At 45.6% G+C, this 17,042-nt stretch overlaps 1 protein-coding gene across 5 annotated transcripts in view; it reads right to left on the bottom strand.

The window, feature by feature from the left end:
• The window catches only part of PACS2 (phosphofurin acidic cluster sorting protein 2), an 84,969-nt gene that overhangs the window by 22,390 nt on the left and 45,537 nt on the right, over positions 1–17,042 (bottom strand). For 3 of the 5 annotated variants that reach the window (XM_067300726.1, XM_067300724.1, XM_067300725.1), the window contains exons 8-17: positions 14,867–14,926; positions 13,335–13,492; positions 11,093–11,183; positions 9,612–9,689; positions 8,719–8,840; positions 7,794–7,929; positions 6,982–7,086; positions 5,300–5,406; positions 4,422–4,576; positions 776–886 (exon numbers count right to left, since the gene is read on the bottom strand). In XM_067300726.1, the coding sequence (XP_067156827.1) occupies positions 776–886; positions 4,422–4,576; positions 5,300–5,406; positions 6,982–7,086; positions 7,794–7,929; positions 8,719–8,840; positions 9,612–9,689; positions 11,093–11,183; positions 13,335–13,492; positions 14,867–14,926 (1,123 nt within the window). The remainder of the gene's footprint in view (positions 1–775; positions 887–4,421; positions 4,577–5,299; positions 5,407–6,981; positions 7,087–7,793; positions 7,930–8,718; positions 8,841–9,611; positions 9,690–11,092; positions 11,184–13,334; positions 13,493–14,866; positions 14,927–17,042) is intronic. The other 2 variants (XM_067300722.1, XM_067300723.1) reach the window with 2 other exon arrangements.

The following is a 17,042-nucleotide window of genomic DNA, read 5'->3' as shown; positions in this document are numbered from 1 at the left end:
AAGCATACTGCAATCCCCCAACCTCGCACTGCTCTGAAAACGCTGATGCTTTTTCCTGCTAGGGAAATTCCTGTGGGGGACAGGCCACCACGAGAGCATTGCTCCTCAGGCAAGTTGCAAACCTTCAGGGAGGCCTAAACATCAGATGCAAAACCTCCCTTCTCCTGTTTCTTTCCGTTCTTGCAGGAACAGATGGAAAAACTGTAAGCATTAATATTTTAAGCAAATGAGTACTTTAACACTCAGTAGGATTTTACTCTGGGCTAGAACAGATTCACATCAGGACAGGAACTTGTTGATTTGACCGAGGGCAGCTCTCACATGTTACAGTACTGGCAAAGAACAAAATTCTTTTTTAATGAGAAAGATCCTGCCAGCAGATTTCAGACATGCCAAGGTCATTCTCACATGCAACTAATAAAAGCTGATCTTCCCAGAATTTGCAGTTTTCCAGATCCAGCTCTCCAGATCACCAAAGAAGGCGATGTAGTAAACCTGGTAGCGAGACCTCCACATCAGAAGAACAAAACTGAGAGCTAGGTAAAAACAACGTGACTCAGAGGCAGCTAGTGCCTCTCAGAGCCAACAACTGTTTGCAAACCACTAAGTGGAGGACGCACAAAGGTCAGCCTCTGAAAAGGGAATGTGGTGGAGGAAGGAGAAAAGAGGAACAAAAACATTTGTCTGCTTCCTCTTGTATTTACTCGACCTTTGCTAAAATTACTCATTCAAACCTTTTATCCCACACAGGCCAGACACAGATACGTGGTCTTACCAGTGGTCTGTGCTTCAAGTTTGTTGAACAGATCTCTCCACGCTAGATCTTGGAAGAAGTTGTTGTATCTATAATCTACAGACCCCAGATACTTGGCCACTGGATGAGAGCCTAAGAAAGAAAGGAAAACACGACAGTTGTTCTTCCCAGCACTGAACATAGGTGTGGTTTCTGACTGCAAGGAATTAAATTCCAAAAATCAAAACTACACTAGACATCTCAGAAATAAATTTCTTTAATTATAAAGAAGTTAGTCAGCCCAGCTTATCTCTACAAGAGCATGCAAATAGATTTTCCAATAGAGACATTGCTTCAACACCACTGACTTCTTTCAGAGACATCCCCCACCTCCCCAGCCAATTCAAATATTAAAAGGCCAAAGAAAACAGGACTAGGAAACTGCTGAGGAACTAAATGATTTGGAAGACCCCGAGGCCCTACAGCTCTCCACCTCAGGCACTCAGTTTTGCAAGCAGCTTGCACAGCAGCCCTTCCTCCCCGCTGGCTGCCCTGCACGCAACGCGGTCAGGCCACTTCTGCTGAGACGAGACAGACCCCCTCCAAACACCACTCACACCCCACAGATGCTCTGCAACACAGAGAAGGAGCAGTCGTCTCCAACCCAGGAAAAACAACCCAGGGATGTTTGTTTAATTGGGGGGGGGGGTGTTAGGGAAGGAGCAAAAGAAGCCATAACAAGTTCAATAAATAGGCTATAATTAAAGATAGAAGCAGAGTCTGAAGAGCACAGTCCCTGGTGAATGCTGGCAAACACCTCAGGTCCCTGCTCGCCCTAGCTACACCTAACGGTCTTTTGCGAGTCCAGAAAGACCTCCTACTTTCACCAAGTTTATTCATCCAGGCTCCGGCTCGCAGCCATGGATGGAGATCTGTCTTCACACCTACTGACACTGAGCAGGAGAGGGAAGGCATTTAAGGGGCAATCTCTGCCTTGGGGAGGTATCTAAAATTTGCCACCAGCAATTCAGGCTGCATGTGTCTGGAAACCAGATGATATGCTATCGCAACTGCCTCTCCAGTTTCCAGTACATGAAAAAAGGTGCACCAAGACTGGACTTTCTAGTCACCATGTTTCAACCTTTGCTCTTTCCATGCTCAGCATGGGTCCTGGGCATTTACAATCAGCTGTGAATAGGCCTCAGAGCTTCTCCTAAACAGCTTAGTTTTATCCTCCCTGCAAACTGAAGTCTCACATCAAGCCACATTTTCAGAGACCACAACAGTTGTGCATCAGCTGGTAATCAGTAACTTGACAAGCCCTTCCAAAAACAGCCCAGATTGCTTAAATATACCCACCATCCTCCAGTAAAACTCATGGTGGAAAAAATCCACTGTGTTTCTTAGTACTCCAGACCAGCACAAATTTCCAGACTTCCACAAGAGTTTCAAGCAAAAGATCTCTCTGAGCTCTCCTGGTGTCATTAGAGACTGGAGCATAAGTTCTTTCCTGGACACTCACGATGACGGCTACTTTAAGACTCATTATTTCTTTTATAGTGGAGTTTTAAACAGTGCATGTAGAATAGCTCTGCATCATGTGCTAGAAAGGCGACAGCTTTCTCGCACATTGAGAAAACGCATCACATACAGCAAACAAGGTTGGAACCAAGTACTAAACACAAGATCTGCTGAGAAGTTGTAGCCACAGGGGCTAAATAAAATGCTGAAAACAAACAAAAAACCATCACAACAAAAAAAACTTTGTCTCTATTTTATTTGCCCCTTTGAATCATTACCTCACTGGTCTGGACATCAAGAGAGTCTTTCAGCCATAGAATCAGATGCATGTAGCAGGACTGAATCTTCCAGATGCAGATACTTGCAGACAACAAACCATTGTACATTAACTCTTGCTACACTGTATAACTTATTAACAAACCATTGTACATTAACCCTTCTTCTTCTGTCACTGCAGAGTAGTGGACTAAAAGGGTAAAGCCGTCTTAGAAAAATAGCCACCACTCCCTACTTAGAAAGCACTGTTAACAGCAGAAACTCTTTTCCTTTAAGATGTTTATGGCATAGCCACCATGTTGTCTTTGGCACCTTTTTAATTGCCAAAAGAGGGAGATTGCTACTCAATCACAATGATGAACTGCCAGAAAGCTGGCCAGAAATGAGTACTTGATCCAATCAAGAAATAATGCAGACTTTCATGGGAAAGCCCCATTACAAAAGTTTATATATTTAAAATACATTTTAAAAGTATTCACAGTTCTGAAGCAGTTCCACTATCAATTTCTATCAATTTAGTGTTTTGTTCCTTTTTTTTTTTTTTTAACATAATCAGGAAAAGTTTTAAGACTAAAAAATGATCCCAAAACATTAGCTAAATCTTACAGTTCACTTTCAAGGAGCGAATAACCAAAGACTGTGGGACAGAAAACTGCACTCCTCTTCTCAGGCCAGGAGAGGGTCCATGAGGGGAGGACCAAAGCCCTCAGCCGCACAGACTCTCATTCAGAGCACATTTAACCCTGCAAAAAACTTTTTTTTGGGGTACATTTCTACCTCCCTCTCCCCCTTTCCTGCTAACTCCTTTGGAATTAAATGCTTTTGTTACAAAAGGATAGCCAGCCCTCTTTGTCTGCCTTCTTCATGTGCCTTCTGCAAATCCCACCACTGAACTGATGCAGCCTAACACCCCTTGTCCATAGTGCCGGGCAGCACGTTCTGCCCTCCTCCAGTCAGGGCAGATAAACACCAGCAGCCAGTCCCAGACCTTGAAGACTGGAATACATCAAGGAAAAGCACTCTTCAGGCTCCACCTGCGTCACTCAGGTGCCCCACTCACACTCACCGAAGCAGCTGCTCACACAAACCAAGCGTCGGACAAGACCGACTCCCGGCATCAGCCCCCTACGACACACCGGCACTGCCCAGATACCGCTGCCCCAAGCATCAGCGACTGCCCTGCTTCGCAGGCCTCTGCTAGAACGCTCCTCATCTTCCTGCCTACGGCAGCAAGGCCCCTAACATTATCACCCGTCCGCTCTGCTCCCTGGGACACAAGCACTCCAAGCTGAGTTACTTGCCAGCCAAGCAGCCTTGCTGAGCTGTTGGGAAGGCAGAGATGAGGTGCTGGAAAACTGAGGAAAAAACTCAAGGAGAACAGGACATAAACGAATGGTTGAAAGACACATGTAATTTTAATAATTTAAACTCTCAGCAGTTTCAGAGCCTTTACAAATTTTCATCCCCCCCCTTCTTCCATAAACATTTTGCGCGTAAGCCTCAAAGAGGCCAGAACAGTTATTGCTTCACGAAACACTGTGCCCCATAAATTTAAAGATTTTAGCCAGAGAAAGGATTTCTAAAGCATTATTCTATGCATTCATTGTACAGTGATAAAGAGATATATAAGAGCCTCCCCATCTGGGGAGAAAGGACTCAACCCTCTGTTTCAAACAAGAGGTTTACAGGCAGATTTTGGCATCAAGAACATAAAGATGAAATTCACTCACTCAACACAAGCAACGCAAACAAACAATACTATGACAGCACGACATTTGTCTCATTTAACAGCCAGTTACCTGGCCAAAGCTTCCAGGAGGGCTGTTCCTGAGGGAACACATCACATTTAACCCATTCATCTTTCTATGAAGAAAAAATGTTCCTTATTTACCTAGAGGGATGATCAAAAATCTCATGTAGCCGAGCCAGTCTGGGGTTTTGTGAGACAGCTGCTCTACAAAGAGCCTCAATACAGCACTGAGGTAATTCTGGGCTCCAGCCACTGCAATTTTAATTGGGTTTGGAGGCTGGGAATTGCAGTTACAGCTAGACAAAAAAAAAAGAGGGAACATTCATCATTGTGCTTCCAATCAGCTATTTCAGAACAAGTCAAAAATTTTGTTTAATAACAACAGTCAAGGTAAAAAAGAGCTTGTTCAATACACAAGGCAATATCACAATGACTAGTAGCAGCTTAAAACATCGTTAATAAAACACAACATTGTTCAGTACTTTAACTGGCCTCCTTGCTCTTTCTTTGACACATTTTGACAGTCCAAAAGGGTTTGACCTAACTATCCAGGTTGAGATGCACCTATCACAGCTAACTGTGCTGGGCCAGAGAACACACTCAGGTATCCACAGTATCCACAGTAAGTATCACCTTAAGGGAAGGAAAAAAAAAAAAAAAACCCAAAACAAAAAACTCCACTATTTTAAAACCTACCTATCGGCTTTGCATGCTTTACTGCTTATTAGATATGAGGCAGCCTCCAAAGAGCAATCCTGTAAAATCAGCTGTGTTGATGAAAGGAGACTTGTATCCCCCCACACATGGCAGAACAGCAACAACTGTGCGGGGCTGGCGAATGCTGAAGAACCACACACCACTGACTTCAGGAGGGTGGAGGGGAGAAGTATTTCAACTACTGGATGAAAAACTCCCTGAGCATTGGGGCACAAGAGCTGAGAGGCTTTTAGAGCTTAGGACTGCAAGCCCTCCTTTCTACAGGAGACACAACAAACAAAATAAGCAAGGTCAGAACTTACTATCTCTGTATCCTGGAGACAATAGTGCTAAAAGCTGCCTGAATATCAGCTGAGGAGCATGTACAGACCACTGGCAGGGTATGCTTTTGTAAGACATCCGATAAGTACTGAGGAGAGAACAGAACACATTAATGTCCTTTTTGACACCGTTTGTCACAAAAAGAAAATCCCACCTCCCCCAGCCTCTTAGGGCTTTTCACACCAAAGTGTGGGCACTTTCCTTGCGCCCAATTGGTAGGTAGCTATTTCCTAAACACCTCTTTCCTTCCGCATCAGCCAAAGAAAAGCTTTTCCTCTAGAAGACCGGAACCACTGCACCTTCTTGACCAACACCAAAAACACCCAAAATTATGGCATTTATGCCAACAATAACTCTAGAATAGCAGTTTGTTAAGGCCCCAGGGAGCAGGGCAGCTGCAGAAGGCTGCTTGCCCAGCAGACAGCGCTGAGTAAGAGCAGATCCTCCTGCTCGCCTGCTTCTGGAACTGCAGTTGCAGCTCTTTACGATTTAAAAAGGACTTGACAAATGCAACATTCTGCCCACTCTCAAGCACTAAAGAAAAAAAGGAAAAGGCGCTATGAATACACATTCCTCATGATGGATTCTTCACCCTCCATCCAGCTCAAAGGAAAATAAGTTAACACACATCTCAGGTATGCACAGACATAACATTAACAAGTCTCAGTAATTACCTCACACTTCTATCAAATTCTGCACCATTAATCCATACCCCCAGGTCAATGCAGTCTTCATCTCCACTGATCCTGCATGCACAAGCTGCAAATGCTACCAGAGGAAGACTTAAGGCCTTCTCTCCACCTCTGCCACCTCTCTGGTCAAATACAAGGCATCTCTCCATCTCTCAAGTGTAGAGCAACTGGAACCAGAAACTCAGCTGGGATTTTTGATCTCTCACATACTGAGATCCCAGTTCTTCCAGAAGCAGAAAGCCATAACAGCCAATATTAACTCTATGAGCCTGGCACAAGTTCTGCAGGCCACAGTCAACTAGCACATGATTACTGGGCTTTTTGTGTACAGATTTTGTTGCTTTCTCAGATTCAAGTTCAGAAAGGAGACAAATTTGTTCTAAAAATACCCCCAAACCCATAACGAAACCACCCCATGTTGCCAACATAAGAAAGCATAGCTCAGGGTTCTCCATAACACTGGTATCACACACTCAAGAAAAAAAGGTGTAACATAGCCTCAAGTCATGAAACATAAGCATGCATGAAAGGCTATAGTGCTAGTTTGAAGTATTTTCTCCTGCAGTCATAACCTGTGTCTAGAAATCTCAGTCTAAACTATGGGTCAAGTTCTCTCTTCCTCCTTGGTTCCAGCCTAACAGAAAAATAGTAGGCCGTTGAATGCAAAGGCCTAGTCACAGTGTGCTGCTAACCAGAAGGAATGGCATTTAACTGGAAAGAGAGAACCTCTGGAGAAAGGCTCAGGTCACAAAGTTCTACAGGATCCACAGCTTCTCCTGGTCAAGTGACATCTAGCCTATAGACATCGATCCCCCATCATGCTGCCAGCCCCCACAGACCACTAGTGCTCTTCCAACCAAGCAGGAGAACCTACTTGGCTAGTGTTTAAGCTCAAGGCCTGTCTCTCACTCCATTCCTGAGGAGGGATAGCCAAGGAGAGCTGCGCTTCAGATCATGTCTCCTGCCTTTACCTGGCCTTGCCAATCGGATGTATTGACAAGAATAATGTTTTCTGGCAGCTGGTCATCAGAAACCAAGATGTGATTTAGCTGGTCATATACTGTTTTCCTGGGGATCTGGAAATACAAAGACACAAAGAGAACATAACTGTAGGAGCCGCCAGCTCAAACCCTCAAGCCAGCAGCTCCAGCTCTGGGAAGTCGTGAAAAGTGGCTGTGGATGGGCTGACCAGTACTTGGTCACCCCACAAGCAGGGCAGACTAGGACCGGAACTGCACTGGTTGCTGGGACTGGCACTTGCCGGCTTTCCCAGCATCACAATATTCTGCTGGCTCCTCTATCAGCCACCTTGTTTTTGTCAGCCATTACTCCTTCTGCCATGCACTTTTCTTAAGTCACTTTACACCAACTAATAGTAGCCCAAGGAATTCAGGATTCATAGAAGCCTGCAACTCTGTCAAGGAGGGAATTAACTGAGTCCTGAAGCTAAGAGCATGGCACAGAGATGCTCTGCATAAATCAATTCCCTTTTGCCTTTCCCAGCAATTTCTCTTGTTTCAAAGCAGTCATTTCCCAACATAGCCCTGTTCGTTCCTCATCATAGCAATCTGTCCCAGTGTCTTCAGTTTATGGCTGGCTGACAAAGCAACGAGCTGGCAAAACCCAGCTGAAAAATACAGTATCAGCCAAGATGCAAATTCCCACCTTTCTGGAGTTGCAGGGCCCAATTCCCTTCCAGCAGGGACAACACTTGGGCCAGAAGAAAAGGGACCACAGGAGACAGTTTTGAGAACAGAAAAACTACAAGTGGCTAGAGAGGCACCTGTAAGTGGTGACGGGTGTCCGGAGACCGTTCATTGTCCAGACTGTTTGCCCTCTCATTCTGTGGCCTCACCGGCTGCCTCTCCTTCAGAGATGTGCTTCTTCCCCGACGTCCAGTCTGCTTTCCTTCAGACCTACTAGAGAGAAGTGCTCATGTTCCAGAGCTGGCTTATTTCTGAGTGAGATTCACCCCCAAAATCCCAAACCATCCATGTCTGGCAATCTCAGCACTGTGAGTGGAGGTATTGCCAAATCATGCATGCAGATCTGAGCTAGCTTGAGACCTGTCAATTCTGCTTCTGATAATGGAGAAGCTATAGAGCATGTGGAGAAGCTAGAGAGCATGTTTCCAGGAGTCCCAGGCAGATTTCCACAGCCCATGCTAAGACCCACAACGTCGCCCTGCTGCTACGCAAGCAAGATAAGATTCAGTCATGTGAACTGCGGTTGCAGATCCAAAAGCAGCACAGAAAGCAGAAGAAAATCTATTTGCTTGCAAATAACCAGATAAATTTTATGTTGGGTTGCTGAAGTCCACATTCACTCCCCTCTTTCATAAAATTTAACAGGATTTAGTTAGACTCAGCAACTACTTTTAAGGAGAAAATCTGCATCACATGTTGATTTAGCAACAGTATCTTTGAGCCAGCAGGTCCTATGTGTTACAAAAACCTTCCAGGGCCACAGAGCAGATATGACAGAGGAGACAGATCAAGGAATCATCCCTGAGCAACACTGGAGCAACGCTGCCCTTCTGGGCTCCGAGTATCATATCTCAAGCACCAAGGGCCATCAGTTGAGTGCCTGAACACAAGGAGGGTCTCCCTGCAGTCAACAGCTAAGGGCCAGTCTGAACAAATACTAGCAGGCTGTCCATGCCCTCCCAGCAGCCCTGCAGCAGGCAAAATGCTGTGCCACTGCTCTACCTGGTGGATGGGATAATGAGAGACTCTGTCTTGGTGATCTTCCCACTGGGTGGGAGCTTCTCAACAAACACATCAGGTGTGGGAAGTTCAGCTTCCTGGACCTCAGGTTGCTGGTTAGACTCCTGCAAACACACAAGGCACCAAATCAGGAACAAAGCCTCCCTCTGCCTCCCAACCATGCACCTCAGGTTGGTTCTGTCTAGGGCACATTCGGCCTGTCCCTCCCAGACATGCTACTTGCTGCCACAAGGGACAAGCCAATATTCACTATTTGGGGCTGCCAGGTCCCAGCTTTACCTCATAAGGGAGCTGCAGGTAGGAAAGGTGCTCAAAAACAGATCTTTGTAATAAGCACTCTCACAACTTAAAGCAGGGATGTACTTCCTCATGCAATGCAAATTAACTCAGTCTACCAAAATGAATTAACAGAGAAAGTCATAGAAGAAGTGTTATGAACAGTGTACCCTCGCTGGAACAACTCGAGGTTTGGGATTTTTATCCCAGGACCAGCTGAGTTCCTACCAATTACGCTTGGAGAGATCAGACCTCATTGTACTTTTGTCTGATTAAATGAAGCAGCCCTGAGAACACTTTTCAGGACAATACACATGGTCAGCAGCACACTTTGGGCCAGACTTCCACAAACCAAGAGAAAGTCTGTTTAAACAGAAGCCCATGTAAAGCATTCCCATTTCAAAAGGCTGAAAGACATGAACATCCAACAGCTGGGGTCAGAAGGAAAGCTCAGCATTATCTTCATCACAGCTAACGTTATCTACATGAGTTGTGTTGCATATGCAGCTATATGGACATACAGACATACCACAGAATGCAGTTCACAGTTGATACCCAAACTGCCAGAAAGAATATTAACAAGTGAGTTCTCAACTTACGTAAGAGACAGTGTCAGAAATACTGTCGCCTGCATGTTTGGTTCCAAGACTCTTTGTTTTTTCAGGCACTTCTACCTGCTTGAGAAGAGAAAGGTATTAGGAGGTGTAGCACGAGCACAGTTCTCAGCTACACACTCTGGATCAGGCTGTTCCAAAGATACACTTTTCTGTTTAAACACTGTGCAGTTCTGAAGCATGAACAGGAATGCACCCTGTTCACGCCAGAACTGAATGCATTAGCATAGGATATGGCACGGCAACAACCGATTACTCTTAACAGAAATTTAATGCAATATGCACATTTAAAAATTGGATTATGAAGTCTCAAGAGAAGATCTGGTACCTATCCAAAGGGATTTGGAGTCTGCAAGGCCAGGTTCTGCCATCGTGGTATTACAGACGCAGTTAGGCATTAACCAGTGCAGACTGCCCTGCAGCTGCTGCACAGAAGCAACCTCAGTGTTCTGCAAACCCCACTGCCTCAGAGTGTTGCCATGACCCAGCACACGGCTCGTAGGAACGGGAAGCCTGACCAGACAAGGGGTGCCACAGGCAATGATCACAGATAAGCAATACAGGTGACCCGTGGACGTGACAGCTTGGGAGACCAAGGGCAGATGCTCAGGGCAAGGTTTCCACCGGAGCCCCTGTTCCAGAGCTTCTGGGCACAGGCAAGCCAAGTCCAGACTGGAGCATGTTCCCTTCCATCAAGGCCCTGCTGCTCATTAGTGCCTCTCCCCAGAATTAGTGTCCCGGAGGCACACACTGCCCCATGACTGGAAGGGCTCTGAGACCCTCCCTTCACTCACAGTCTTAGAAGCTCAGTGCCTAAAAGCCTCACGCAAACAAGCCTATTATATTTAATACACCAAATGATGTGCTACAAATGTAGGAGAGGCAAGAAAGTGCCCTGGAACTGGGTTGTATTTTCTGTGACCTAATATACATCCCTCATCCAAAGCATACAGAAAAGAGGATGAACTTCCCCCTGCATTTGCTTCCAGCCATCTTGAAGAGCAACCCAGCATCAAAGTGGTAAAGCTTCCTCCCAGCAATACAAGGGAGTCCATAGAGCTCCCAGGGAGTATCTCCCATCCTGGCTCTCATTGCAACTACCTGGGAATCTGAAGCTATTCATACCATTAGAAATTACTCAATGCATAACCTGAAGACATCCACTTGAGTCAATACTATGTTTGCTAAAAAACAAAAACAAAAAAACCCAATAACACACACACACACCCCAACCATGTTTCTTAGCAGAAAATTCATGTCTCTGTATCCAATTCTTTGGGGGAGGTCATAGAGGGTGCTTAATTTACACATACAAATATAGACAGCACAGTTTTCAGGGCTGAACATGGCTGGTTATACCATGTGGCCAGAGCACTTTAATTTCAAAGGAAATGTAGGTAGGTAGGGGAAACCTTGAGGCTGCTACATTAACTGCAGATAAATAATCTTCTTGAAACTTGACTTACAGGACTTGATGGCTCTCTCTGGCTCCTGATGCTGTGGATGCTACCAATTTCTGTCTGAGAGCTGGAGTGTGACAGTCCTTCAAAGTAAGGTCTATATAAGGAAAACAAACAGTTTCTTGCTATTAAAACCAGTAACAGCAAGAGTCCAACACATTCACAGTGAAGCAACGACTGCTCCTAGAGTGTCTTACCACTCCTGATGGTTCAAGTAAAATTCACAAGCAACTTGTGTTTCTGTGAGCGAAAGGATGTGCAGCAAGAGAAGCTAGCAAGTCCAGGGACCCCTGTCTAGCCCTGACACTGACTGACTGACTTCCATTTCATGTATCCAATGTGTCACCTGGCACACATCAGACCATATTTATAAAGGTCTTACTAGAAACACCTGCACGCCCTCATACTACACACCAAAAGGCAACTTTTCATTCCTTAACATGCAGGGTGGCTATAGGTCCAGCATTTCACACAGCAGAACAGATGCACATTCATCCCACATAAGCAGTTGTGTCCCCACTGCCCCAAGCACCAGGTGCAGAGTTTCACAGTGCAATTCCTGTTCCAGCTGTGCAAACACTGAACTAGATGCCATTCCAGACAGGGCCTCACTCATGACAAAGACAGCAAGTGAAGTGGAATTACTGTCCCCCACTGATACTCTGCTCCTGCGGATAAGTGACTTTTGGTGCTAATATGGATTTTATTTCCAGCTTACATCTGGATTTGGCTGCCAGCCCTAGGATCCAATTACACATTTGCTCAATAAGATAAGGTGGTGCATACAATCAGATTGTGCTTCCACGAAGAAAGGCAGCTCATCACACCAGGCTACAGGACTCAGTTACAATTTAAGGAACTGAAGGTTTTAGTTGCAGGAGAAGCCTGCCTACAAGCATCAGTATTCTTAACATCCTTTTGAAGATATGAACACAAGAACTGGACACAGTAAGCCAGAAGCTGTCTCCCCAGGACTAATGCAGAAGCAATAGACTTATTCCAGCAATCACATTTCCCAGAACAGTTAGCTCCTCAGCTGCGGTACCAGGGAACAGGACACAAGCTCTCAGTGCGTGCACTACAAACTTCACCTTGTTTCAAGGCAGCTGCTTACCCCAACATATCTACCTCCAAATCCCTTCAAGGTAGGACCTACCAGTTGGCAACACATCGGGTAAAGCTCCAAACGCCTTTAAAAGTCACCAGTCCCAGCACTTACTCCTCCTGCCCCCATCTATCCTTGACGTCTTCTAGCTCATTGATAGGGAACAAGTGGCTCCAGACTAAGAATTGATTCTTAGCCCAACTAGGTCATTCTACATTAATTAGGACACTGTGACATCTGGTAATTAGCTGACATTTAGCAGATACTGTACTGACCTACTGGAGCGCTAGGCTTTGTTCATTCCAGAGCCATCGTAACATCACAGGCCTGAGCATACATCCACGTGTCAGTCAGAAGCGTGACTGCAACTCTCACAGCCTCATGCTTTAAGTCTTTATTCAGGCAGGAATGTGACACAGCTGTTAGCCCAGGGTCCTGCATCTGCCTGAGACCCTGAGCCCCAAGACAGCAATCCCTGGCCCAGCTCCACACTGTTGTGACCGCCCACCTGCCAGGACCCACAAGAACTAGTTCAGAACAGGCTTGGGTATATCTATGTGAGCCACAGTCAGTCCCCCTAGGCCTTGAGAAACTGCTCTGCTTCCTGCAGTCCTGCCTGCTCTCTCCCTGCCAATACCCTCCTTTCACATAGGATCTCATCAGCTTTTCCAGAAAGACAGTCTGCCTTGTCCATCCCTTCCTCTATCCCTGCAGCTTCCAACCACATCTCCTCCTGCCTCAGCACCAGATTTCCTGCCCGTTTCTACCATCTCTTCAAAACACCTATGTAAGGTTTAATTCCACTGCCCAGCAACAGTTTCTACCCTGTGCTCAGCTGGCTCAGCAGGCAGAACATTTGATGGGAACAAGAAAAGAAACATGCCTGCAGTAAGTTAGATCCCCCCCCACACACACACCATTAGCTCATGAGCAGTCATTCAAGTTATCGTAACACACGCTAAGATTCTGACTCTGGGTCAAGGAGAAAAAAAGCAGGACGGGGGGAATAGAAACTAATCTGTGCTGATGTTGGACGGGGTCTCTCTTCAGTCTCAGCTCTCAGTAAAGAGACAGAGCCAAGGGCACTTGATCAAACAGGCTACTCTGTAGGGGGCTGCCCAAAACCAGTCATCCTACACTTACTTTAACTTTGGCTTTGGAGTGCTCAAGACACTGTCATCGTCCTCCATTTCTGGCCCACTGTCACTGGGGTTTTCTATATCCAGAGTGTCGTATAGAAGGTCCAAGTCCTCTTCCACCTCTGGAACATGCTCTGCTGGGTCCTGCTCTGAATCCAGAACCTATATACAGGACAAAAGCAGACATCACTGACTCAGTTAAAGGCCAAACGAATCCCACATCACCTGAGCTCCCTCGGGGACTGCAGCACACCAGCCTGGTAAGGCTGTCAAGCCCAGACTACTCACAGCAGGGAGGAGAGGGCACACTTGGGAGTAAGATTCTGTTTCCAGTGCAAGGGCAGTATATCCAACAGAAACATTAAGTATATGAGAAGTGTGTGCTGCAGGGGTGGTCAAGCTTGTCAGTATCTGGTTAAGCAACACTTATTTATTAGACTAAGCATCTATGAACAAGCTATTAACAACAGATTACATCATCACACAACCCACTCTATAAACAAAGCCTTAAAAAGTCCCAATTTTCTTAGCACAAGTACAGAAATGTAATAATCCCAATAATGTAATCTGTCTTGCATTATACTGAAAAAGTTGCCATGACACTTCATGATTTCAGTGTCTGATTTCCAAGCAAGTAGAAAAGGAGTGACAAAAATGTCCACAGGAGGCGTCTGAAACCTGGACAAGGATCAGTTGCCACCCACATGCAAAACTGAAAAACAGACATCTCACATCATAACTTCCATGGGCTTCTTCACACATACAACAGAGTAAACAGGCATCTATTGCGCAGCTGTGCACAGTTCAGAGCTTGCTTTTTGGATGACAGCTCTAGAAAAGCAGCAACTCAGCTGGCTGAGACCTCCACTATGAGTGCTGACTCTGCTGAGCTAACTTGGGAAGAACAGCAAAGCTAACAGGACTGTTTGGAAGGGTAAGGAAGCACGAGGAGTTACTCACTCTTTCCCACAAGCCACAAAAGCAGCACGTGGACTGGCAGCCAAATGAGCTGTTGACTGTTTTTATATTAGATACTCAAGGTTACACAGGTTTCTTGGGTTCTGGGTCTCTCTCTCTAAATGTCTCATTTTCAGCTCTAACCAGACAGCGGACCCTCTTGTGGATCTGTGTTCCCTATCAAAGTTTTTCATGTCTTGCCTGGCTGTTCTAGTAAGATGATCAAACAAGCTGAGATTTAACTCAACAAGCAACATACATAGTGGACTCCTTGCCTTTGAAAGGGTCAAGTATCATTTCAAAGCAGTCTGCAAAACTAAGGGGTACACAAGTGGTTGCCAAAATCTGTTTTTGATACAACTAGATCTAGAAAATGTTTGATGACATTTTAAAATTGGCCCTCAAGCCTCCATACAGGGCCAGGGTGTCAGGAAAGGTCACATCAGCTGCAGACTTGAAAATAAAATGAAGGAAACTAGGTGTAAACAGAGGAGAGTATTCCTGAAGACTGAAGCAAGATGCACCAAGCAGTCAGAGGACAATACACAGACAGGAATGCATCCAGAATGCATTACTTACCTCATCAGACACTTTAAACCTCTTCAGCAATGCCACAACCTTCTGTTTGAAGTTTTGTTGCTGCAAGTTAAAGACACTTTTGCGTAAATAAGGCGTAAGTGAACCGTTTTCTTCCAGTGCATAAGAAACCCAGGCACATCTGACATTGATACTCTAGCTGCTGCTTCAAACCAGACTATTGATGGGACCACAAACCAAGAGGCTCTGCTGCTCTCATACTGAAATCAGCTTTCAGATCCTATGCCTTTCTCTCCTGCATTACAACAAATTAGGTCCCACTCCACCAAACATTATAAACCTGCTGGCCCTGACAGATGGCTCTTGTTGGGCTCGCAGTGAACATAAAAAAAATCTTTTACCTGCCAATTAGTCTCCTGTACCTGTCTGATACATTTTTGGCAAGCATTTGAGAGTCAAGTTTTCTGCTTCTTGACACAGGTGAGCTAACACAGACATCATCTACCCACTCACTGGCCCAAAGCACAGACATGTTTTCTACTAGCAAAGCACTGGTTTTCCAGGAGCTTGCAGTTCATCCTGGCAGGCTCTTATTTGATGAACAGCACTGTATAAAATTTGTGGGGCTCATACTTCGCACTTGCCTATCAGAAAAATGCTTTCAGAGTGTGATACCCCAGATCTGGGTATCACAAGTCAAAAGTAACACAAGCCAAACAGCTACATTTGCTTTTCATTCTCTTGCCTCAAGAGCTATTTCTCTCTTGCAGGACAAAACAGCTCAAATTTGCCATGAGCTGCCCAGCCCTGTCACTAACCAAAATAACATGCACAGTCTACAGACAAGGAGGACAGGAAGGGCTCAGGTGTGTGAGTGCTGGTACAGGGCATTTGAAGTGGCATCCCTGTGTGAGGAGGAGAGGGAAGAGAAAATGGGTGCCACGAGGATTCTCTTTGGTGAAGCAAGTTGCTTATTTTGCTGGTTCTCTTTTACCTCATATGAACTCTTCCTGTAAGTCCAACCGCCCTCCCACTTTGGCCTCAGACACCTCATGCTCCTCCTCCTAAACTGGCCCTTTACCCCTGAACTCAAACCGTGTGAGCTGCAACCACCTTCTGCACAGCTGAAGTTTAGGTGAAATGAATCCACCAGGCCTTAACAAAGGCTCTCCAAAGAGTTCTTACATTTCTGCCCCGAGTGTACTCATAAAGGAGAGATGCCCTCATGATAGTGAAGGCTGTCATCCAGCTCAGGATGTCAAGCGAAACTGTCTGTCACACAGACCACCTTGGACCAGCATGACAGTCTGTGGAGGGAGCAGATGCAAGATGTGGTAGCAAAGGACACATGGCAAGAGCTATTCACTGGCCTGAATGGTTCAGCAGTCATATCAGACAGGAAGCCTGTGGGGGTTGGAGCCAGGCAGAAGTTAAACTATCTGGCAGTACCAAACCCAGTTTTGCACCAGTCCTGCACACTGGAGATCCAGTATCACTTCAGTGGTGAGGGCTAGAAAGATGTTATTATTATGAGGAAGTTGAATGTTTAATAACCAGAGGGTATATTTTGTCCTGGCCAGTTGTTGACACCTGCAAACAATACTAAGGACACCAGGGATGAGAGCCAGGACACTCCTAGACTTGTATATAGGATCTTTTTAGTGGCAGATTTAAGCCAAAACAGGGTTTATTTCAGACCTTCTCAAACACATGGATTTTAGAAACAGCCTTGCAGGAGTTGCACCAGTCTCCAAACTTAGTAGCAAGTCCTAACAAAACCCGGCCCATCTTGGTGATTCTGAGTTACTGTCATTACAGACATGCAAAAAAAACCTGTGTAAGCAGAAAGCTATGTTATAGCACGGTCAAGCACAAGTCAGTGCTCCACACAGATGTGCAACTTTGCAGGCACATGCACGCTTGCTGAGAAAGGGCAGGCAATTGCATGCTACTTGCCAAAGCCTTCAATATCCATCTGCTTCTACTGCCTCAGCACCATGTGCACCATCTTGAGTTCATCTGTCAAGCTCCAGCCCTCCACTTAATTTCATTCTGAAATCTTCCCATTGGCCTCACTCAGGCAGAGCACAAGCAGAGGAGTTCTCTTCCACTTAAGGCTACTTTCAGGACTCACACGAGCACGGATCCTGCACAGGCTTCTTCATGGAGGTGAATTTCACACACTTACATGATATTTGGAGTTCCCTCATCTTGCAGC

This window comes from Apteryx mantelli, chromosome 8, assembly GCF_036417845.1.
Source record: "Apteryx mantelli isolate bAptMan1 chromosome 8, bAptMan1.hap1, whole genome shotgun sequence".
In the NCBI taxonomy this organism is placed as follows: domain Eukaryota; kingdom Metazoa; phylum Chordata; class Aves; order Apterygiformes; family Apterygidae; genus Apteryx; species Apteryx mantelli.
The sequence above is the reverse complement of the archived record's forward strand: the minus strand, read 5'-3'. Positions and strand labels throughout refer to the sequence as shown.